General features: G+C 42.0%; 1 protein-coding gene and 1 long non-coding RNA gene across 10 annotated transcripts in view; one reads left to right on the top strand and one right to left on the bottom strand.

Moving 5' to 3' along the window:
- Nucleotides 1-25743, bottom strand: part of LOC148518401 (uncharacterized) — an 816630-nt gene that overhangs the window by 41120 nt on the left and 749767 nt on the right. The gene's annotated exons all lie outside the window — the stretch shown is intronic.
- The window catches only part of BCL2L11 (BCL2 like 11), a 29501-nt gene continuing 16537 nt past the window's right edge, over nt 12780-25743 (top strand). For 3 of the 7 annotated variants that reach the window (XM_088477385.1, XM_088477386.1, XM_088477383.1), the window contains exons 1-2: nt 12782-12961; nt 17370-17766. In XM_088477385.1, the coding sequence (XP_088333511.1) occupies nt 17385-17766 (382 nt within the window). In that variant the 5' untranslated portion in view covers nt 12782-12961; nt 17370-17384. Of the gene's footprint in view, nt 12962-17369; nt 17767-25743 lie in introns of all 7 variants that reach the window. The other 4 variants (XM_088477384.1, XM_088477388.1, XM_088477387.1 and 1 more) reach the window with 4 other exon arrangements.

The following is a 25743-nucleotide window of genomic DNA, read 5'->3' as shown; positions in this document are numbered from 1 at the left end:
TCATATGTACTTAATGGTGAATTCATTATAATTTTATTTTACATGCAGTTACTGTAATTTATTTCACTTTCAGATTTCACAAATGATGCATTTGGATTACTGGGTTAGGATTATGTTATGTACCTGGCATTCTGCTGCCTATACCTGCATGAATACTTCCATTAAACTTCATTGGTTTTATTTTTCAGTATTTCATCAGGTTCACAGGACTCCATATATATATAATTCGCATGAAAAACTGAACGATGTGAATGATTATTGTAATATTAGTATGAAAGGAACTAGAGTTGTCATTATTGTGCAGAAGGTTCAGACTGATTATATATATATATATATATATATATATATATATATATATATATATATATATATACATACACTACCTTAAGTATAAAAAGTATAAAACACACACATAATACTGCAATACCTGGCTCTCTTTCCACTACGGATCAATGAATAAATAGATACATTTAATGCAAGTTATATAATGAAACATTAAAACTTACTAAGGTTACAACGTGATACATAATTCGGCTTAGTTTAACCTCCGATTTTATTACACATTTCCCACTTCCACCTGGTCTCTGGCACAGACATTGCCCTATCTTCATCCTGGGTAAACTGTACTCAGACCACTGTCACCCCCAGGTATATAATCTGATGTATTCCTGTTATATGTTATGTCTGGGTCAGTGCTAATACCGTGATTGACAGCCACAGTTATAGCGTTATCTAATCACATAAATACATATATTCAGCCATGCCAATAAAGATAATATTGTCATGTACAGTTCATGTACAACCTGCACATTTGTTATCAGGAATCCTGATTGCTCTTATATAACCTGAGTACCTTGTATTTTACTCGTGTAACTACACACACGCACATCACCCACTCAGGACAGTATCACCCGTGTCCGGCTGCTCTCACACTACACAACCTACAGTTTAATTCAACGTTATATTCTTTTGTATTTAGTATTTAAAATGAAGCACCGTAAAGTAGCAGATTGGTTCTTATTTGTATAGTACTTACATACACTGCACAATATAAAACTGAAAGGAAAAAGCTTGTTATGCAATGCAAATTGTGTGTGCGACAATAGCAAGACATATTCTGCCTGTGTCACCTGCCCATGTAGTGTATGACGGGCTCTCCTATGTATGCACTGACAGTGACTGTATATACATTGCATTATCATTTTATGGGGGAAAAAGGGAATTGGGAAAAGGGATTCTGCACTATAGAGAAATGTATTAAGTATATTAACCAACCATAGTAAGCGTAGTTAGGAGTGACTAGAAAAAAAGGGTTTCTGCGCAGGCAGACCAAGAAGTCTATTGTGTGGGGCACTCTTAGTAATGTATGTGAATATATGATATGATAAATTCATTATTTTTTTTTTTTGTATAAACATATCAGCAGATAATCTTCTGAGTATCAGAGGTGATTACACACCAGTATCCCAGAGCGCAGCCTGATCTAAATTATCTGTATGCATAACAATATTATTACATTGTACACCACATCCTTCTAATATATATATATATATATATATATATATATATATATATATATATATATATATACACACACAGACACACACACACTGTTTGTAGTTCTGTACAACGTGCAATCCAGTGATACACGGGTGGGCAGCCCGGGGGATGTGTGGACGCGATAATAATGAATATAGGAGGAGGAAGAAGAAGAAAGTGGAGAACTCCATAATTCATTAACAAAACTACCTTCAGGTTACCCCCGTTTTATTATAACCTGTCCTGGAGATAAAAGTGGTGGCACTATTTATTTTGCAGTTATTTTTCCTTTAATCCCTGTGCTCAATGCTGTCTCATACACTGCCACTCCTGAGCAATCTGTACCATTCACAGCCGGCATCATTACCCTGTACAGCGACACAGCAGCCCCATATAATAATACAATATTAATAATAATAATAATAATAATAATAATAATAATAATAATAATAATAACAACAATGAGATACAGCACATGAAGCCCAGCTAGAGATAGATAGATAGATAGATAGATAGATAGATAGATAGATAGATAGATAGATAGATAGATAGATATCAGACAGAACGACTGTCAAGAGGCAGACTGACCGTCCGTTCCCCAGCAGCGATGATCGGATTTGTCTACAGAATACAGATGACTATTGCGGGTCTGTGATATATATTATATTCTAATATATATATATATATATATATATATATATATATATATATATAATTATTCTTATCCATCTGTGTGCCCTTCATATGTCCACATTCATTCACCTTGTTGTAATTGTTGTATACGACGTTGTATTTGTATACTGGCGCCGGGGTAGCGGACCCCAAAACATTGATATGTATTTTTGTCACTAAAACTTTGGATACAAAAGACTCTTAGTGATGCCTTTTTTGGTATGCCTCCAAATATAGCATACCAAAAAAGGCGTCACTCAAAGTCATATATATATTTATTATCTTCTCCTTATCTATTGCTATTATCTGCACTTCACATATAGTAAGAGAAATACAGGGCTACAATAGAGCTAATAAACAGTATTACACAGGTGACAATCACGGAAGTGCTGGCCCGTATCTGACTCCCCGGCACTTATAAACTGATTATATACAGAATGGGGCAGGGGGCGTATGTAACATATATACAGTACACACTTGTGTGTAAGAGATGATTACATGTACGTGTGTAATAGGTGGTACATGCATGTGTATGTAAGACAATGTTAGTGTCCTGTTCAGAGGATGCCAAATTCAGATGATGGTAAAGATGAGGACTTGCCGTATTGGGGAATATTTATTTACATTGTGTAGATCTCAGTAACGAGATGATGATAGTAATAGTACAGGACAGGATGACGCAGGCGGAGCTGTAGTGTATATATATATACTCAGCAATATTTATTATTTATTTATTATTTATTTATTACCAGTTATTTCACATAGGGGGGGAGCAGGGGACAGTACTGTATATGTCTCACATCCTGCACTCTGCTCATGCTGTCAGCCGGCCTATGACGTTATGGTTGCATGCATACATACGTCTATCTCCATACATGTGTTATTGTCACTACGTCTTTCTCCATACATGTATGTTATTGTCACACATGTATGCTTATGACGTCACGCATGTATACGATAGCGCTGACAGAGCGATAATAAGAGCGGACGACGCTGGGTATATGACAGTTCCCCGGCGCCGGCCGCTCGCAGCTCCTGTCCTGAGATGGATGCGGCGTCATACGTGCTGCCAGTGTCTCATCTGTCTCACCCTATGGCCCCGCCCCCTCCCAATGCCCATCCCAATCTCTCTATCTAGGGCGGCGAGGAGGAAAGTGTCGAGCCAATCAGAGAGAGTTCAGTGCACCCCGGCAGATGTGAATGGCTGAGTGGCTTGTGGGCGGGGCACGGCGCTGTGCTGGCTGTGTAGCGGCCCGCGGGAGGTTATGTGAGGTGTCCGGTGGGTGACACACACAGTATCATCACAGCGCCCGGGGATCAGTGTAACTCCGCCGTCGTCCTACTACCGGGAGCAGCAGCATGGCGTCACCTCAGCGCGTAGCGGCGGATGTGTCAGTGTGCAGGTAAGTGTCCTCCTGTCACCCACCCTAACCCGGTGTGTACCGCACACATCCCCATCGCTGTTAGATGCGCACACTCCCCGAGCTGCTTGTAGGGTGTCCTGTGTGCTGCTATAGGGTGTGAGTGTGAGTACATTCTACAGCAGCCTTTTGTACGTATGGGTACAAGGGGTATCAATGTGAGGAAATATGAGCCGGTATAGATGTGGGGGTATAGGAATCTGGGTACAGGGGTTGGTATAGATGTGAGGGCATAGGGGGCACAGTGGTTGGTATAGATGTGGGGGGATAGGGGGTTACAGGGTTGGGTATTGATTTGGGGGGATTGGGGGGTACAATGATTGGTATAGATGTGGGGGGATAAGGGTTACAGGGGTGGGTACGGATAAACCGCAGGGATAGCTGCCGTGTGACTGGCGAGTGTAGCTCTGTACATACATCACTGCTGCCAGGGACTACACGGGCATCGGCCGATATGCATCGCAACACTGTACAATATGATCGCACTTAGATGCGGGCTCCCCGGCATGTCCCGGCTGCTGGCGGCCGATATGACAGGTGGGTGTGAGTGGTTCCCCTACTGTGCTCTGCCTCCCTCTGACAAGTGTCGGCTGACAGTTGGCTGTGATCAGCCAGGCGCAGAGCCCGGGGAGGGGATGGCTGGCGGGGGGCAACACAGGCGCAGAGCCCGGGGAGGGGATGGCTGGCGGGGGGCAACACAGGCGCAGAGCCCGGGGAGGGGATGGCTGGCGGGGGGCAGCACAGGCGCAGAGCCCGGGGAGGGGATGGCTGGCGGGGGGCAACACAGGCGCAGAGCCCGGGGAGGGGATGACTGGCGGGGGGCAGCACAGGCGCAGAACCCGGGGAGGGGGGAAGAAGCCAGGTGACTGCTGCTGGTGTATAGGTGAGGTCCCGTTATACTGTCAGTGACAGTCAGTAAATATAGCGTCACCACTTTGTAACATGCTGTATAATACCCCTTATAGATATATACAGGATAGTTATCAGTTGTGTACACAGCAGGTGTCACTGGCAGCACATGTGTTGTGAAATGGGCATTAGAGATGTATTATACATGTGTATGACGGTGTTACACTGTAACAGCAGCAGACAGTGATATATCACATATTATTACTCCTTTCTGTCTGTCTCCTTACCCTGTACCTCTGCCACTTGACTACCATCAGCAGCTTTATATTTGGCCATTATGGCCAAATATGGGAAAGTGCTGAGATAGATTAGTGGTATTACAAGGCAAGGGTAACTTTGTACATGATTTACATTGTGTATGAGATATCTCTGCTCTCCTACACATGCAGAAGTGTCTTATAACATACGTATGTACTGTCTGTGCTTCCCTACCCATAGAGAAGTGTGTTCTAATGACTGGGTCCCCACAGGCTCTGGTGCCTTTCTGTTCTTTATGGGTGATTCAGTACTTTAAGAATACATCAGTAAGTTTTCAAGGCAATGAGGACAGATGTGTTATGTATTTTCGAAGGGAGGGGGAGATTGTGGTAATGTTTTTGGGAGAAATACATGGTTTTCAATGTGTACAGTAGATAAGAACTGAGATAAGGATGCCTAAACTCACATTTTGCTGGCCATATACAGTAGGTAAAGTACAAGATACATTGCTATATAATCTATACTGTTTGTACTGTTGGAATCAACTACACTAATCATTGCTTATATATATATGACACAACAAAATTCCTCAGCCATACCCCGGTGGAAAATAAAGCATAGTAAATATACACGAGGAACAGGCTAATACATGACATTCAGGAGGCATAAATGCAAGAAACAAATCATAATTTTATACATAACAGGTAATGTGTATAAAAAAGAACTAAAAAAACTAGTTATACAGGACATGGAATAGACATGATTAGTAAATGCACAGGTAGCCATGACTATTTGTGTCAGATATTTTCTAAACCTCTCTGCACAGATGACTTATTATTTTACTAAATCTGTATTACATCATTTGTCCAGACGATCCTCTTCCTATGAAAGTGCAAATAGGTCAGATTTCTATCTCTGACATACTGTAATTCTTTTGAAAGTTTTAAATGGATAATTACACAATTAGAATACTATTTTACATTGTTTTCACACAGCATAAGTGTCCAATTTGCTATTTAATTCAGAAGTTTGCATGCAGGAAAGAATTGGCAATTCATAAGTGCAATCGGATTCTTGTGATAGCTGCAAGCATTGTGCCATGAGCTGAATGAAGGTGCCCATACATCAGCGACGGATCGTCTCGATGCAGGGATGCGATCGGAAATTTTCCGATCGGCCTTCGGAAACTTCTGATCGCCCGCCATCGATGTTCTGCGATCCGTCGCCGGATCGCAGACATTTGTCATGTTAAATGTTAGCAATTTGATGATCGCAATAATTTTTTGATCGCGATCGACAAATCGGGAAAATCCAACATGTTGGATTTCTGCGATCCCGCGATGCCGGGTTGCAGCATCGCGGGATCGCGGCAATCCATCGCTGATGGATGGGCCCCATGACATTTCGCTTGGTGAAAAGTCAGTTTTCAGTATATCTAATGTTGTAGTATTGTATGTGAAAGGACTCTTATTTTTATCTTATAGTTGTGACATTGAATACAAGAAGCTTTTGATGTATGCAATATATAAGAATATATAACAGTGAAAGGTTATTTTTTCCTGGCAAACTTCTGAGACTGTACCCTGCATTGACAGTCAGATATTTTGATTAATTCACCATTTTGTTGCTTGAGATCATAGCTGCTATAAAAAAAAAACAATAAAAAAGGAATTGTATTTCCATTGAAATCTCTAAATAATAATGTAAAAGGCTTTAAGGTAACCTTTTCTTTGCATGTCCTACTGCTGTTTAATGTTTTCACTTGACTTTACTATTCTAAATTGTATTACTCTCAACCAATGGATGAGCTGGTTGTGTATATATAACAGGGCAGGTTTGTGAGTGGGTTGCTACTACTGATATCCTGTAGTTGTTGACTCATATTGATAACTTGAATTTTACTTGTTATTACCCATGGAGTGTATCTAATTGTAAAACATAGTTTTGAAAATTTAATATATCTCTGTAAAATAAAAATAAAAACCTCACTGTAATATTCCTACCACCTTCAGAAGCACTTTTAAAATATGACTCCCATGGGGCACTGTATTGGCAGGATTACCAACAGACCTGTCCCATGATATAAAACTGCCAGGTCATTCTCAGCCCATAAAATGCCACCTGTGACACTATGGAAATGTCCTCTTAGCTGCATGACATCATATACAGTGGTTTAAGTGACTATATATACGGTATTTCTAGGCATGGTTTATGTTCAGTTAAATTTTATTATTTTTATTTAGATTAACACACCCTACCCCACTATACATTAGTTTACTTTTTCCTGCAGATTATTAATAAATATTTTTGAGGATATGCAATACGGCGCACATAACCACATACATGGGAAGGATTCCATTAACATTTTGTTTTATTTATACTCTAATGTTTTTAATGAAACATGTCTTGGGCAGGCAACACAATAGAATATTCATACCATAATTTAGTTTATATGGCAACATGTTACAAATACAAATAACATAATTGCTCTATCCTAGCGGTGGCCAACCCGCAGCTCTTTTGTTGTTGTGATGCGGCTCGGCAGTACAATGGCCTCCACAGACCCCCACTGCAACTGAATGCTGGAGCACAACTACAGGGGGCCCTGCATATGGGGCACAACTACAGGGGGCCCTGCATATGGGGCACAACTACAGGGGGCCCTGCATATGGGGCACAACTACAGGGGGCCCTGCATATGGGGCACAACTACAGGGGGCCCTGCATATGGGGCACAACTACAGGGGGCCCTGCATATGGGGCACAACTACAGGGGGCCCTGCATATGGGGCACAACTACAGGGGGCCCTGCATATGGGGCACAACTACAGGGGGCCCTGCATATGGGGCACAACTACAGGGGGCCCTGCATATGGGGCACAACTACAGGGGGCACTGCATAATGGGCACTACTACAGGGAGCATTGCATATGGGGCACTACTACAGGGGGCACTGCATAATGGGCACTACTACAGGGAGCATTGCATAATGAGCACTACTACAGGGGGCACTACTACAGGAAGCACTGCATAATGGGCACTGCTACAATGGTCATTGCATAAGAGGCATTAAAAAGGTATTGATAACAAGGATTGTCAAAATTCCCACTAATATAAAAATTACAGCAAAGTTAAAAAAAAAAAAAATTTAGATTGGGAAGATTATGTAAATTGTGTATTTTCAATGTGCTGGGATCGTCCCCAGTGTGACTAAAAACGGGGGGGTGACAAGTCATGCTCCTGCAAATGTCATACCAAAGGCGTGAGCACAAAAATGGGGCATGGCCTTGTGACAGCTAGGCCACACCCCATGCCATCACCTCTTTCACTTGACTACAGATATTTTTTGTCTCTTTGCCTCTGACTGGTTGGCTACCCCTGCCCAATCCTCTCAGAAATTTCTCTTCAGAGCAAAGGGTATTAAAATATACATATCTTCCAATGGGGTGTGGTATAACTTAACCGACATTTATAAGGTCGACACCAGAATTTTGACAGGTTATGAATGTTGACATGGACAATATGTCGACATACAATTAGGCCAACATGGATAAAATGACTCGTTCAGATTGTTGACATTTAATGTCGACTGTGTTTTTTCTTATTCTCGCCTAACCCTAAAAATCATCAAAAAAACATATGTTGACATCCGGAACGTTTTAACCATGTTGACCTAATTATATGTTGACATTGGTTGTCAAGCTATTGTCCATGTCAACATTCTGCTGTTGACCTTCTCAATGTAGACCACCTGGCCAAATACCCTTCCAATGCAATAATTCCCCAAGGATGAAATGATCATGAATAAAAAGTAGAATGCTTGCTCGACTTAACTTTTGAGCTAGCATAAAAAAAATAAAAGTGAGAAGACAGAGTCTGATGGTTTAATCTGCAATAGCAAACATTCAAAGAAAACATTACCAATGTCCCTAAATATTGCCCCTATGTGCATTGTACCTGCCTGCCCTGTAACAACGTCTTTTACAAGAACGGAAGTCACCATTTTTTTAGCTGTTGAATTGATACTCAAGTCTTTGCTGCCTGGAAAACACAGTCTAGGCTTTATTGCACATGCTATGGCTTTGCAAATTATGCATCCGAGTCACAAGCAATGTAACTCTCTGCGGCTTTTACAAACACCTGGTGGATTATAGATCTGCCTGATGTAAACTGTATAAACTAGCACGAGCAAGCCCAATCTATCCAAAGGTGAATGCAAAGCATCAAGTGCCTTTTTGTATCTCAATATACTACAACACAGGTTCACAAACTCTGTCCTCAGGACCCCAAACAGTGCATGTTTTCCAGGTGTCCTCACAGAATCACAAGTGAAAATAATTAGCTTACCCCAGAGGTTCCCAAACGCGGTCCTCAAGGCTCCCCAACAGTTTAGGTTTTAGAGTTATTCATGGTTGAGCACATGTGGTTAAATCAAATTGACTGAGGTACTAATTAAGTCACCTATGCTCAACCAGGGATATCTCTAAAACCTGAACTGTTGGGGTGCCTTGAAGACTGCGTTTGGGAATCTTTTAATGTGTCAGTGAGTAATGAATGCACCTGCTAGGTGATCTGGGAAATGTGAACTGTTTGGTGTCCTGAGGACAGAGTTTGAGAACCACTGTACTACAAGTATACATGTATAGTAGGCATGGGCTTCGATATGCAAGTTTTTTCCAAAATTTTCATGCACAATGCATCACAATTTTTGGGTCCATCCTGGAGACCTGATGTTTTCATAGAATTGATCTAAAAAACGTAATGTTGCAGCAGCGATGTACCTACCTGGTCCCCAGCATCTCCCACTCCGGAGTGCAAGCGTTGGCTGTTCTTTTTTTTTTCCTCTTAACTGTGCATGCGCAAGCAGCTAAACACTAATGGCTCTTGTGTGTCTTGTAGAAGATAGATATTATTAAAACGAACATCTTCAAAAGATCGATTGAAACTGCCTATTGGCCATCTCTAATGTAGAGAGACTTCAACTTTTGTTTGCATATTCTCTGGTGATTATTAAAGTTCATAGTTGTATAAAATGTTAGACCACTATCTTCTGGAACAAGGATATGGTTAGGAAGCATAGGGCCTGATTCAGAGCCGTTCGCTATTTGCGGTCGTTCGTTCAAAAACAAGGGGTGGCTATTCAAATGATCCGTTCGCAAATTGCAGTCTGTTCACACCTCTAAGTCTGAACGAGCGAGCAAAACATACGCTCGTTTATTTGATAAAAACGCCCCCTGGCCGCTCGCACCATACGTCATGTCCGCTATTTATTAGATTAATCGAGTACATCGTACAGCGTATGAACTGCTCGCTATTCTTGTGGTTGGTTTTTTCAACCGCTATTTTGCGAGCAGTTCTGAGTTAAAAAAAACCAAGTGACGTGGTCAATGACGCTGCTGTATTAATTATGCACTCCCTTAAAACGCCCGTTTTGACCTTTTAAGCACGCCTGCGTTCGAATTCCACTCCCCCGTTTTCAAACACCTTCCCCTGTTACCACCCACATACGCCTCATTCTGTCACTCAAAATAGCAGGCACTCGCTATATAGCGTACAAACGATTTTCGGCCGCACTGACTGGTTCGCGCATGCGTACTAAAAACCATACGCATGCGCAGATGTGCGAACATCGCTCGGAACGAGCGTACGGCCGCTAGCGAGCGGCTCTGAATGAGGGCCATAATCTACTAAGCTTACCCACAAAGTCAACGAAAGACTAGGGGCGGGATGTAATAGAGATCGAGTCTGCCGAAGGTGCGGGATCCAGAGATAAAACTCAACACAGTGGTTATTCTGACACCAGCACCAGATCCTTAATTAGACTGTGGGCACACAGGAATTATCCGCTCATACCGATTGCAGACAAAATGGTGACTTTGAGTATGGGCACTACTATAGGTTAAGTCCTAGATAAATTTATACAATGTGTCAGTATTAGAGATGTTAGGGACCCACCTGATGAGGTCACCGTGATGTGGTAGGTGGGCAAACATCTTGCACCAAACGTACTGAGCACATCAATAGAAATCCATGTTAATTGATAGTTTATTTATTTATATATTTTGATGTTTAGTATTCTTAGTGCTTAGAGTGTGCATCTGCATCCCCCCTTATTTCTATGAGAATGACTTGTATGCAGATGCACATATTGCATATCATGAGAACTTTGTGCATTATAGTAAGGGGTTCCAACACTACAGGTATATTCAATTACCCACGGTGTTAGCTCTGGGTTTAATGCCCTGTGCAATTAATTAGTGAATTTTCCAATGCGTTAAACTCATAGTTGCCTGCGTTAAGTGCTGGAATCAATGGGTTTCCCCACAGGTTACGTTTCAGAGGGTGCACTTATCGTAGATTTTTCCTCAAAGCCTCAGGAGCTGTGAGGAAAAATCTGAGTTAAGTGACTCTCTGGGACTTAATGCATGGGGATGCGGCAGTCAATTGAATTGCATAGGGCTGACAATTAGCCGTGGGGTTGAATATGCCTCTAGTGTAACTGTCTGATACCCTGCATCCAGCTGCAAATGCTGGGGCATTGCAACTTTCCAAATGCCCCCACCCCCTGATCTATTCATGGATTGACCCTCCCCCTGGGAGGGATCTCAATGCCAGTCCTCACGTACCCCATACAGATCATATTTTGTAGATTTCTTTAATAATACATAGATTAGTTAGTCTAGTTGGCAGTATCAGTAAATATCCCATCTGCTTCCATGGATAGGTTGATGCTAGGGTAGTTCTTATTTCCCCTTCATGCTAGGGACCTGGGAGTGACGTGAGTGAGTGCAGAAGTGCAGTTCATGCCCATTAAGGCCAGCTAAACAAGTTGTCACCACTTAGAGAAGAAAGTTGTCCGCTCGCCACAAGGTTATATTCCGGTTGCTGCTATTTCCAAGTTGGAGAAAGGACCTCTGTGACGTAGACACCACGTGACCGCTGCAGGAGGCTGGACAGCTCCTGCGTTACCATCCACTAGGGTATAGAGGGGGAATAAATATCTGTGGCGAACGCAGCGAGCCACCGTGCCCGAAGCGTGGCGAGCAGAGCCGAGTCACGTGGGTGTGATTTCACAGGGCCATCAGCCCTCTATAGTCTAGACCTAACCGATATATTCCCCCTCTATGCCCACTTGGATGGTAGGGAATGATGCTGGACACTGGCTGATGACGCCAGAGTCCCCTCCGTGAAGGGGATTTAGACACTACCTTGATGCTAGATCCAAGTAACCATGTGACCACTACGGCAGGGCCGGTCCTCTACCACGTTTACTATCCACGTGGGAGAATATAAACCTGTGGTGTTCACAAAGTGAGCCTCTTCTGTTCTGGACCCCTGTTCTGACCCTTGCTTCTCCTCCTGTTGTCGTGAGTCACATGGTTGTGATGTCAGATGTCCTGTAGCCCACTGCACTTTAGCCTAACCACAGACCCTCCAACATGACCCATTCCATTAGGTACAACATGCTCTGTTCCTGGACTTCCCACTTAATTTATGATTGCAGCCACCTGTGGTGAAACACCTGTCTGACAGCAATCATAAATTACATGGGAAATCCAGGAACAGAGCATTTTGTACCTAATGGAATGGGTCATGTTGGAGGGTAGGAAACCATAGACCGAGATCCTGAAAACATGACCGGACACGGGTCTGCACTCTGTGACAGTATGCTGGGGTCCTGCAGCTGTGGGCTTGCAGGCTGTATGCACACTGCACGCTAGGCGCTAGTGACCCCCGGCAGGGCAAGGGTGCATGATCGGATGACGCACGCAGGCGGCAGCGGGAGGATAGGTGACGGCCCCTATGCGCACGTGACCCCGCACGAGCCGCTCCTGCCGCCGCGAGAACAGGCAAGAGAATGAGAGAAAAAAATGTGTAAACAATACTCGGCGCGCCTGCTGCAGACGGTAAAACTGGCGGCTGTGCTTGGAGGGGGGTGGGAGCAGGGGGAAGGGAATTTCCCGCCTTGGATATCAGCGATTGGCCGTTGCCGCGACAATCTTACAGCTCGACCAATGAGATGGGAGAGGCTGGTTTATGCGACGTCACAATGGTAAGAGAGGACAGCGCTGTGGTACAGAACAGTATTCCCTGCTAGCCTCGTACAGGAGCGGATCTGTTGGGCCCAGTGCTGCGCTCACTGCTCGTTACACTGCTCCCGGGCTCATCTCCACTCCGTCCCCGCTCCCCCGGTGTGATGGCCATGGTTCCTGAGCTGTAATGTAAGTGGTTCTGTACCCTGTAGTGTCTGCGTAGCGCCTGTAACTGCTACCGTATACCCGGACCTTTGTGACCGGTACGTGGGACGCTGCTGTGTGCAGCCCTCTCCCCACAGTCCGGCTCCTGTACTCTGGCTGGGATTCCTGGAGCTGTAACGCTGGTGACCTGTATGTGTAATGCCGGTTGTGTACCCTGTGTGTGTATACTGCCGTGTGGATGACATATATGAATGTGTGACGCCGGGTTACGTATGTGTGGGGGGTCCTGCCAGGCTATGCGGCAGAGAATCCTCCCGTACACCTAGTATCTATGTGCCCATCACCCCTGTTGTCTCCTGGAACAGCGGGGCCCCATCGGAGTTATATCCGAGTGACCGCAGCTACTGGACCATAGAGCCGGCCGGGGCAGTCACAGCTGTCCTCCTGCCCGAGCAGGCTGATCATACACCGGCTTGTGCAGCATTGGCTAAGTTCCATGTGGAAGGGTTCTGTACAGAAAGTTGGACACAGCCTTCATCGTAACTTCTATATGTTATTCCCAGTTACATATGCGCTGTTATTAGAGGGCTGTGTATATGTAACGTACGTTAGACTATGATCATTGCTCAGCATCTAGTATGTAGCCAGCATGATGGACATGAGGGAGAAATCGCCATAGGTTTTGTAACATAATATTGTATTGTGAGTATTTCCAAATGTAAACAAATAGTTCTGAAGCTTTGGCTGCAAGACATAGAAATTGTTTGCTTGTATAAATGTAGCCTTTTTGTACCTCCTGTATACTGTTAGAGATAATTGTCTCACTTGGTAGTTGGTTGGGAAATCTTGAAGCCATTTTTACTTTCTTAGAAACCAGAACAGTTCTGTATCTATAATATATATTTATAGGCAATGCCACCAGCAATTACTCCCCCCCCCCCCCCCCCCCCCTGTTCTACCTCCCAACTCTGTCTTCTATAGTCCTAAATAACACAAGTCATTGACTTGTTTAAATCAGGATTGGTTTTTGTTTTGTGAATACAACTGTTGTGATTGACTTAACGTAAGTCTACAGTTCTCAGTGTACGTATTATGCAGTCTGCTTTCTGGCCGGCATGGCTACAGCATTATCCTGTGGAGCCGTGTTGTTGTTGTGCACAACTTAGTTATGTGTCACTTTTACTCCCTCCCCTAGTGAAAAGAGCTCCTTCACCATACTATAAGCCTATTGTGACGCACTTACTACAACTCTCCAGCCGATGCCAAACCTCTCCCAGACTTGCTGTGCTCAGCACTTCAGGGAGAACAATAGGGCTGGATCAGGGAGCGCTGCCAGCCAGCTCACCAGAGAACTCCGCAAACATCAGAACCACAGCAGGAACTGTTCATGTTTCGGCACCCTCCGATCTTGTAATGACCTGGAAAATCATCCTATTAATATTTCATGACTGCTGATGCAACTCTTAAGAATACAGGCTGAAACCAACCATAACTTTTACCCCAGTGACCTTATATAAGTAAGCAGATGCAAAATGCATTTACCAGACTGCTAAACACAAGCAAAGTTGCTGAAACAAAACAAAAAGAATGCTTTTAGATTTATAAGGTTGGTTTATTTATCAGAATCATTGTCTACGTAACTGTTATTGAGACTATATTGGGCTACTGTTTTGACAACTGTTACGAATCATGTTTGTCAATGAATGATCTGTTCGTATTCTATTCTGCTACCCCAGACATTTAATATCAAGTTGATATGATCATGTTGAAAACCTGTCATAGTGTGTCCCATGGGTACAGACATGACCTGACACGATCGTCTGAGAACGTTTAGGGACTTTCCTTGTGTCCATAAAGTCATTTAACTTTATTCACTGTTCCATGTTCTTTTGGGGCCATCACAATGGAAGGATCAGTGTTGCCATTGTAACTAATGTAAATGTCTGTAAATAAGTGATCATTGACTTTCTAAAATGAGATGCATCAATTCAGTGCATATTTAGATTCATTATTATAAATGATATATTAGATGAGAGCTGCCCTCCAGTGAATTCTATTAGATTTGTTTTCCTTGTGATCCCCAATCTTTTTTTTTTTTTTTTTTTTTTTTTTTTTTTTTTTTTTCAACCTTTTTGTATGGTCTAACTTTTTTTTTTTTCTTTAAGTATGTATCCAGCTATTTATGTTAACATATGTGGCCCTTTCTATGAGACACTTAATATGTGTGTGTTTTTTGCATTCATTTTGGTCTATGCGCTATTGCTACACGTGCATTTCAGGCTTTTATATGTCAACTTATGCAGAAAGTGTCTATCTGATTTTGAAAACATGTCTTCGTTTAATTTGTAAGAGTTTCACATTTGGCGGGCTTCCTTGGTAAGGCTTCCTGGTGTTTATCTGGATATATGATAATCCTTCTAGGACTTTCACTTGTGGCAAGATTATATTAATACTGCACTTTCAGTGGCTTTCAGATGACTAAAATTGTGTTTATAAAATTGTAGTGAGTGTTTCAAGTTTGTCATTTTGTCCACCACTAACCTAAAGGTGCCGTCCCTGGCAGCTGCGAGAAACGCTATTTGTAAATGATTTAAACTTATTTTTAAATTTAAACAAAGGTGGTAAAGTTACTAGTTGGAATATTATTTATGGGAACCACAGAAAAAATTGAAATAAACTAGGTAGTGAAATGATCCTAGTCACTTGAACGTTTTGTAACCAAAGTTTTGCAAGGTAACTGTTTAAAGATGGAAATATTTGCTAGTTACGTTCTGTATAATGTGTGTGTGTGTGTGTTACCAAAAGAGGAAACTGCATAAATAAATATGGGAACCATAGAAATAGGAACTTACTTTTAAAATACAAACCTTTTCTACGGCTACCTGAAATGCATGCTTTGCTTATATATGTGAATATCTATAGATTGAGACGCTATTTTTTTCCATGTGCTCTGTACATTTATACTTTTATAGATGTATTGAAGCATTTGTGGTTCTAAATGTCTCATTCATCAAACCTTTAGCAACGATAATATTTCGTTGTCTGATTGTCCTGCATGTGCCGAAATTTCGAGCATCCAGCAACATGTACCAAACGACATAACTCGCAGGGCCCTATAGTAAACGGGCTAATCTGGTCGATATCGACCAGGTTGGTCTGCATGCACAGGTGAAGGTCGATATCGATCAACGATTAAACGATGGAGGGGTAAAAAAAAAAAAAAAGTTATCGTTTAGATTGTTTGGTGTTTTTTTTTTTTTTTTTTTCCCAGACTGTGTATGCACCATTAGTCTCACTAATAATCTAGTGCTTATTGTGCAATTTTCCTCTCCATAAACTGTTTCGTCCACCGGTTATGGATCTTTAGTTACGTTACAGTGTAAATTTGTATTGAATCACAATCTGTTTATGCAAAATTACTTTTAAAGCATATTGTCAATCGCTCCCTATCCAAAGTGCCGGCCGCAAGGCTGTTTTCCAGCTTAGCATGGCACTAACAGCCTCACGGCGGTACTTTAGTCATGAGAACAGACATTCTCCAACTAAACGCCCAGGTTAAGTCGCGAGAACCTGCATTTCTCCGACACAACAGTAAAACTAAGCACGTTGAATTGAATAGCTGCAGGAACAACTTCCCGGCGCTGTTCAACTCCCGCTGAACTGCATTGCCCCATGTGTTTGAAAACTGTCAGTTAGAAGCTGATTGGCTTGTACTTTATCTTTATCTCTATCCAAGGCTTTGTACATCTGCCCCACAGGCTGTGGTGTTTGAATATTGCCAACAGATTTCAAAGCTCAAAAGAGTGAATCTGTTTCTGTCTAACTTTCCCGTTAGCAGAATGACTTTGTGAGTAAGTTGTAGTGATTTTAGTATTTTGCATATCCCCCTATTATGTGTACCTGTTATTGTTCTGTTGCTCTCTACAGATGCGCCCAAGTTGATTGTGGCTGATCGCACCACAAACGTGTGCGTGTCGCACTATGCGCCATGATACGCTATGGTGTGTCTATGATCGTGGGAGTGAGTTTCCCATTAATTCCTATGGAGACGCAAATGTGAGTCTCCAATCGCGGGAGTTTGTCTCGCGACACGCATGACTCGACTCGCTGTGCTTCAATCAAGTATGTAGCTGGGCATATCTGTATATCTTATGCAGCCAGCTGGAAATGGTGGAGCTTTATAAATCTGTCATAACAAAGCCCAATTCTCCTCTGCTACATCTTGTCTTGCTAGTTACTCCTATGTTCTACAGTGGACTAACCTCATTTATATATAGTGGGTTTTGATTCTGCACCTTCATGAACTCTCCCTGCAATTGCCCTCTTGTTGCATTGCAAAAGGTAAATGTTGAAAACGCATGTATAACCTCTTTGTTGTATGGTTAATGCCACAATTATGTGCCTGAATGTACCATTTTGTATTTACTTACAGAAATAAAAAGACCAAATGGCCAAACAACCAACAGTGTTAAACTCGGAGTGCAGTGGAGGAGACCAAATACAGCCGACGCATAGACACACTCCGCACAAGTTTTTCAGAAGAGGGGCCCCCACTTCCCTTGCCAGCCCATTTGAAGGACACCGTTCTGATGAGGGAGCGAGCTCCTCAAGCAGTACACCCTGGGGTCCTAATCTATCGCCTTATAGCCCCAGTTCCTTTGCCAACAGATCCCCACATTGTATGTTGGTAAGAAGATCGTCTCTCGTTTCCAAAACTTCAAGTGGGTATTTCTCATTTGAAGTGAGTCCAGCACCTGTGTATTGCGATAAAGCCACTCAGACACCAAGTCCTCCGTGTCAAGCCTTCAACCACTATTTATCTGAAATGGGTAAGATATAGATATTTATATTTTCTCTCTGGTCATTTATTTGCCTGTTTGACAAGGAAGTGGAATTCAATAACCAGAACATTATGCTCCCTCTGTATCTACTTAAATACAGGTTAAAACTGACATTATAGCTAGAGTAACAGTATAAAAAGGGTTACATATAATAGATACTAATATGCCTATACACCCCTGGTATAATAAGTATTGTAGACTAAAATGCTTTACTGTATTGCAGTGATGCTATGATTTAGTTAAACTGTTGGGAAGCTTTTGGCTTTATTCAGGGTGTACCAGTAACTTTCCTTTTTAAGCATTTAATTTCTGTGCTCTGCTGCTTAACGGGGGGTCTTTTCAAATAACCTGCACTGAATCGCTGAGGCCCATAAAGGGTAACGTTATATATCCGCCTCAAGTGTCCATCTTTGGCTGGATTGCAAAGATGACCAGACTGAAAATGTGCACCTCTTTATCATCCACCAGTAGCATGGTGGCTGAGATGGCAACCTCTACACAAGTGCTACCTCTTCATGGACCTTGGCTGATCAGTGTTACATGAAAGTCCCCTATCCAAGTAGTGGCACACAGGGTCCTCTATGGCTGATTGTTCCAAATAATAGGCTGCCTGTATAAAGCTTGGTGCTTCCTGCTGTCCCTCTACTGGCATAGAAACCATAATAGGGACTGGAGCCCTGTATTGTATTTGAACCTGCAGTTTCCAGTGTCAAACTTTGCAAGACCCTGGTTTGGGATTCATTTTTTTCTTTTTTTTTTTTTTTTTCGGGTGTGGATTAAAAGATCTACAGTATATAGATAGACCGAAAATAGGTTTACACCAAAAGGTCGACATGGCCAAAAGGGCAGCTGTTAAATGGTCGACATGCAGTTAGGCCAACATGGTCAAAAGTACAATAAATAGTTTTAACCCTCCCCATGGTGCCTAACTCTACCTGTTCCCTTTCATAGCCTAACTGACCCTCCACCAAGTCCCTAACCTTCATCATAACCCTAAAAATTATGAAAAACCATGTGTTGACCTTTTGACCCTGTCTACCGAAGTTCAAGTCGAACCTTTAACTGTTGACCATTCAACCATCTGGGGTCGATCTATTGACTGTCTATCTAAGCACTATAGATCTTCCATCCTTGTACGTTTTATTCGACAGGGATTTGCACTGAAGCCCTGCACAAACTGAGACCAGTTTGTAATGCAGAATAGAAATGGTGATTTATTTCTGAATAGCGCAGCTAGTGTTATTGTATTTACAGGTTGGATTCCAAAATGGCTCTGAACTTGGTCCTTTGCTTTTCTTACTGTACACTTCTTCTTCTCTTTGGGAACTACTGTACTCATTCGGCCTTCACTACCACTTTATGGTGATCTTCCTCTCTTCTGTACTCTTGTGTAACTTATAAAGCCCTCAACAACACTACCCCTTCTTACATACACCACCTTACACTCCACCCCTCCTCCCTAGATCTACTTCTAACCTGCACCTTCCCTTGTCTCTGGTAGCTGCCTCACTCCCGCCCACAAGACTTCTCCAGTGAGACGGTACCTGCTTGTTGAATTCCCTACCACTCCTGATTGCACTTTTCCACAGTCTTCAAATCTTTAAACGTGCTTTGAAAACCAGTTCTCTTTTTTTCTTAGAGATTACTCATCATCAACCTATATGGCAGGCTATAAAAATAGTCGCCATTTCTAGTTGGTTTGTTTCTTCAGACTGCTATTAGTTACATAATTCAGATTTCAACAGTGTTTTAAAATTACCATGTCATCTACCATTGAACTATATGTAGTGATCTGTTTTTACAGCCAGCAAGTGGAGCTTACAATCTGTGTTCAGATGGCAGTTCTGCCCAAATACGGCACGACGTGCTATCTTTATTCAGATAGCAAGTGGTGCAGTATCTGGGCCACTTTTCAAAAATGTATTTGTGTCCAGAAAGCAAGTGGGCAGTATTTGTTCTGCTCTAAGAATTTTCTACTGTAGAAAAATTAAAACCTGTTTAGTGAAATCAGCACTTCATGTGATTCCTAATGCTGGGTACCCACTAGACTATTTTATGAACGATTTGGCCGATTCCAACACATTGGAATGACAAATGGTTCATATCGTCCAGTGTATGCACTATGTCACTGACTATGCGCGCTTCCGCGCCTCGTCTGTGACATCTTACTTCAGACTGGCGTGCAGGTCCAGTGGGCGATATCGTTAGCGGGGGCCATGCTTCCGAATGCAGCATGGCCCCTGCCGTGGTTCCGTTGCTGCCGGCATCGGCAAGCTTATATGCACTTGCTGATGCCGGTCCCGTCACTGCTGAGCCAGAACTTCTACGGAGTAGTTGACTGAGATGACATCATTCATTGTGCTGACCACTGACTCAAGCTCTCTCTCTGTGTGTGCGTGGGAGGGGGGGAGGAAGGCGTAGCAGACGCCCAGTGATTGTAATGGTGGTGTCCTCTTGTGGAATTAAAATTACTTCTTCATAAATCCATACTTGAGTCTGCTGGTTAAACTTTGATAACTTGTGATCATGTGCTCACATTGGTGTCCAAGCATTAATTTAGTTATATATAATAAAATTTCACCCTAATTTACTATTGACTTCTCATGTTGTCACACCAGAGTGGTTTGGATTCAGGTGACACCAATACTCTCCAAAAACAAAACTATATTTGAGTAACAATGAAATATAAAGGAGGTCATTTTGACACAATGGTGCAAGTCCTGATGGTGCTTGCGACTGAAGCCACTCAAAGTAAACGTTCCAAATTTTATCTGCAATCAAACGCACAGCTGTACACACAAGATTATGCTAATGCTAGTATCGGACAAAGTCGCAGGTGTGGCTACAGCAAAAGATGAGGTCGCAGCAACATCAACCTCAGAATCAGCCCCAAAGGATTTTTTGGGTGGAAACACCTCATGCAGGAATTATCTTGTTCATCTTGTCGTTCCAAAGCTTGTAAGTTTTTTTTTTTTTTTTTTTTTTTTTTTTTTTTTTTTTTTTTTTTTTTTTATATTCCTCCTCGTTTAACTCTTCTTGTGGCCTTGTTTTCTAATATTACTATGGTATTCTTTGGTGGTTTGTAATCTCCACGCGCTACACCACTCGCCTGCTTGTTTAATGTTAGAGGAAGCGCTGCTACTTGTGGTCATTAAAAACTTGAGGAATGCTGTTTTGGCTATTAGTAGCAGAAAGCTGCTTTACCATAGTCCAGTGTTGGCTAACCTTGACACTCCAGCTGTTATGGAACTACATAACCCAGCATGCACTGCTACAGTTTTGCTATTAGGGCATGCTAAAACTGTGGCAGGGCATGCTGGGATATATAGTTCCACAACAGCTGGAGTGTCAAGGTTAGCCAACACTGCCATAGTCTCTAATAGCCAATTGGCATCCACTACCTGGATCAAGTAGTCAGAGTGCTGCAGCTGTCTTCTATTTAATGACTACTCCCAGCTGCAGATTTCCTGTTGCCAAACTGATGCGCACCAGTATGGGCCATTGTTATGGGTAAAAAGATTTTCAAAAAGATGTTTCTTCCCAAAGCTTAGCAAGCATGTATGTCCTATGATTCATATTTTTATATCAAAGGTTTGTATTTGGTTGCATCTTGACCCTCAGATAAAGAGCACAGTTCTTGAACTTTGCACCACATTTAAAAAATGTATTTTTAAATATTACTAAATTTCCTCTTCTAGCCTCCTTTTTCTGCACATTGTTGTCTATTGTAGTCATGTGCTGAAATGTGTAATTGTCATAAATAAAGTCAATGGGCGTGGTGAGCCAAGTAGACCATAAGGTTTCATTTTGACACTGAGCCAGACATTTTTAGTAAGTATCTGTATTTTAAGTTGGGTACACACTAGACTCCTGTCAAACGATTCAATGTAGTCAACTATTTCCCCTGAACTCCCGGGGAAATGATCTAGTGCATACACACTGTGCTATCTAACAAACAACCAGACGATCTCTCGTGCATCGTTTGTTGGTTAGATTGTTTACTATATAATGTAACCATGTTGCCTGGTCATTCGATAGTGCGTACACGCTGCACGATCTGCAGGGAAGCTCTTCCTGCATGTACAAAAGATCTGGATTGTGACAACTGACGCCGCAGGAGCGCACATAGTGCTACACAGTGGACAATTTGAACGATTGTCGTTCCGATGCGTCGGAACTGGCCAAATCGCTCAAAATATCATCTAGTGTGTAGGGGCCTTTAGACATGGTGGACCAGCGAATCAAGCAGATTTTTGCGGGGAGGACTCTTGCATAACAACTGATTGTAATACACGAATACAGTAATGGTTTTGTGAGTTTTTATTTTATCTCAGAATACATTACCAGATCTGTTAGCTAATTTTAAGCATGAGTTATGCCTCTGAGTTTGTATCTATATTTAGCATAGCCTGAAACACTTAAATTAGAAGTAAAAACTTTTTAATGGGTTCTAGCAAAAAGAAAACTGACTAAATATAAATTCAGTTCAATACATGGTGACCGTGATTATAGCCTGTGCTGCTTTTGTTTTTGAAGATAGTTGCCTACAAAAATATTATGAGTGACCTTTCTGCAGCTGCTGAGACTCCTGTGACCTCAAATGCCATTTTCCCTATCCCCTCTAATGTAGATGAACAAGGCATTCAGATATGTAATGTTTTTAAAGGAAGCCTGGTAAGACAACACCCATAAAAGCAACATAACCTACATGGAAGCAGACATTTAATAGTGTATATTGTTTTGCTAATGCTTTATTTAACAAGGTGAAGTTTATTTTGTTTGTACAGCTTAATTGTTGCACTAATTCAGTTACATACTTTACTTTTTTATTTTTATTGATTTTATTACACCTTCTATCTGCACTAAAAACAATGTGCCATAGAGCATTTTTCTGCCGCTCTCTGAGGTGAGTACAGTAATACATTTTAGTATAGTATCAGAAGCAGTGTCTGGATGGTCAAAATTGGAAATGTGTCCAAAATGTTGGTGTTCAGATCCTGCTGGTGAAGTGACGTTATGGCCCGTATTCAATTTGAGGTGAAAAGTCCAGATCCGCGATAGTTTTTCGCCGATGACGTCATTTTCGCCTATTTTGCTTTTACCCCGTATTCAATTTGAAAGACTTTTCGTCTAGGCGGAAAGTCAATGCAATGTACTAGGCTAAAATTTTGCCTATGAATAGCAGGCGGAAAAAAGTGCAGAATTGGGGTTTTGGGGTGCAACATTGCAGGAACCCCCCTGCAGCCTTCAGACAATCCCCCACAGGTAAACTGTCACATTTTTAAGAAAACACTTGACATCCCAATAAAGGACTTTGAAAAATGGGGCAAAAAAAAATTGGGGGGGACAAAGTTAAAAACTAGCAAACTTTGCTCTGGGTGGGTCCCCAAGTACACCCCAAGTGTGTTTTTTTGTTTGTTTGGTTTTTTTTTATTGCAGGTGTTTGTGGCAGGTAGATTTTTTTTCAACTTCACTTTAGCAACTTTTAAATATGCTGGCCCCCCATTTTCAAGTACCCCAAATTTGCTGGGATAACTTATTTTCAGGAAAAAATGCTTCTGAATGCTATTCTGCATCACTTATAGAAAAAACGCTATTGAGCCTGTTTAAAAACACCAAATACCTTCAACAAGCAAAACGGGGGGTGGGAGGGGGTACCATAGTGAACCCCATGTCAGCATCTTTTGGGGGATGTCAGGCTGATTTCCCCAATTCTGACAGTACTTTCCGCCTGTTCAATTTTGGCCGGGCCCCGTTTTCGCGTACTTTCAAATTGAATAAAGGGTAAAGCGGGCACGCGCGCAATACTTTTCCGCCTGCAAAACAGGCGAAGTAGGCAAAGCCCGGGACGCGAAAAAGTATCGTGGCTCTGCTCAAATTGAATACGGCTCTATGTATAATCGTCCTTGGTGCTCTGTCCATCTGCAGTGACTAGTTTTGATTTGGTTTCTGGATAAGCTGCGCACAAAGCAGAACTATACTATTCTTAGGGAGTGGGCATGGAGGGTGGATGGGGGGGGGGGTGTTACAGCTGCTGGCAGCTAGTCATGAAGATTTATTACTTGTGGTGTTCCTTTTCCAGCAGCTGTTTCTGAGCAAGGTCCCTGAATTTATGTAACTGCCCGGGCTTGTCACGCACACGTGCAACATGGAAAGAAACCTCTTTGCAGCTCCTGTTACCCACCGATGCCAAGGAAATGTATTTAGATATACTTACTTGAATTTCCCTGTTAACTCTCCAGTTGGCTGTGATTAGAGAATTGTTGATCTGTAGAGGTCATGGAGATACTTTAACTGCCAGAATGGCCTGTGGTGCGTCAAGTGGCATTCAAGTGCTTTTCCCCATAGCATGAATTTCAAAAGGACATCTCATTATGAATGCTAAAGGAATTAATGACTAGACGTCCTATCATGCCATGTGTACATTGATACACTATAGGTATCAAATTCAAATGTATGTTGCACTCTTGTTATAGGAAAGTCTCAAACATTATGAAGAAGTGGATGGCGATATATAATAATTTATTATAAAATCACATTTTTCTTCCCTGCTTTTATACTTCTGACCTAGTTACTGCTAAAACAACGTGGTGTGGCTGGATATAATTTGCTATTTGGTTCCCTGCATGCTAACCCCCTCATGTCATTTTGTTGGTGAGGATGAATGTAACACTGATAACTGGCCATGAAACACTGTGGTCCTAAAAGTGAGAACAGAGCTGGGAACAATACACTGAGTAGAGATAAATAAAAAGGTCACTAGGTTATGGATATAAGGTAAAGATTTAGCTGATTGCAATCTGTAAATGGTTTGAAATGCATGAAATATACATCTTTACAAGTATTGTCAGCACAAAACATTATGGCACTGGGTGTGTGATACCAATGGGGAATGCGGTATAACTATTCTATGGTCATTGTACACAAGATGAAGGTGGTCATTAATATTTATTACAGCAGACTGACCAAGTTGTGCCTTTTGATAAGCCCTAATGAGACAGATTGGACAATTGTAATTTGTAAAAATAACACGCTAGTTCAAATGAATAAAAGTAAGACTGTGCAGAAATGTGCTTTGATCTGCACTTGCTGGTAGCACCACAGAAAGTCCTTTCCGAAAGCCTCAGATTGATTTTCACTATCAACCACTTAACCACGACTTTAATTTCCTGAAGTACTGTACTTGATACGGAGTACTGATACCCAGGCGTTGTAGTATTTAGGAATATGCATGCTACAAGATGTGATCTAAAGACTGGGAAGGATGTTTTTATGGAGATTTGGCAGCAGAAAGCTAAGAAAGAAGTATATCTTCTAGGGTGGGGAAAGAGTGTTTCCTCGCTCTGCTGAGCTCATACATGAGTTTTTTTTGTTTCTTCTTTCCCTTCCTCGCATCTGAATTGCTTTCTCAACTTTCAGAATGTTTCACTAGGCACCACAAGAGCTCGGCTGAATGAATTTTGGCTGCCAGTAATTGAGAAGCACATGATACCAGAGCCTGATTTAACCTCAGACTGGTCAGCTCAGGTCCTCAAGTACACTAGACAAGCAAACTCCAGCCAACTTGCTGTGGCCTTTGGTCCAATGTGAATGGAAAGAAGGCTCAGAGCCACACATTAGGGTTTCACCGTGCTCATAGCTAGTATTTAACTTTCCTGTCAGAATTAAAGCCTCTGTTCCAAAATAGCAATTCTTGAACATCCCAGCAATCCACATTGCATTTAGCTGTAACTCGCACTTTGTTTGCTATGTAGAGTATATTTGTAGAATAATCTTTTTTTAATTTTTTTTGGTGGGCAGGGTAGTAGTTGCCGATAAATAAAACTTGAGTATGACGTACAACCCATGGACCACTTCCGTTTGATTTATTACTTGTCATTGCTAATTTTGTAATGTCACTAAAGTTTGATTCAGTAATTTGACCTTCAGTTTGGTGGCGCTATCTCTGCTTATACCCATTCTATC

The sequence above is a fragment of the Taudactylus pleione genome, unplaced genomic scaffold (genome assembly GCF_031769625.1).
Source record: "Taudactylus pleione unplaced genomic scaffold, aTauple2 ptg000201l, whole genome shotgun sequence".
NCBI lineage: Eukaryota > Metazoa > Chordata > Amphibia > Anura > Myobatrachidae > Taudactylus > Taudactylus pleione.
The sequence above is the reverse complement of the archived record's forward strand: the minus strand, read 5'-3'. Positions and strand labels throughout refer to the sequence as shown.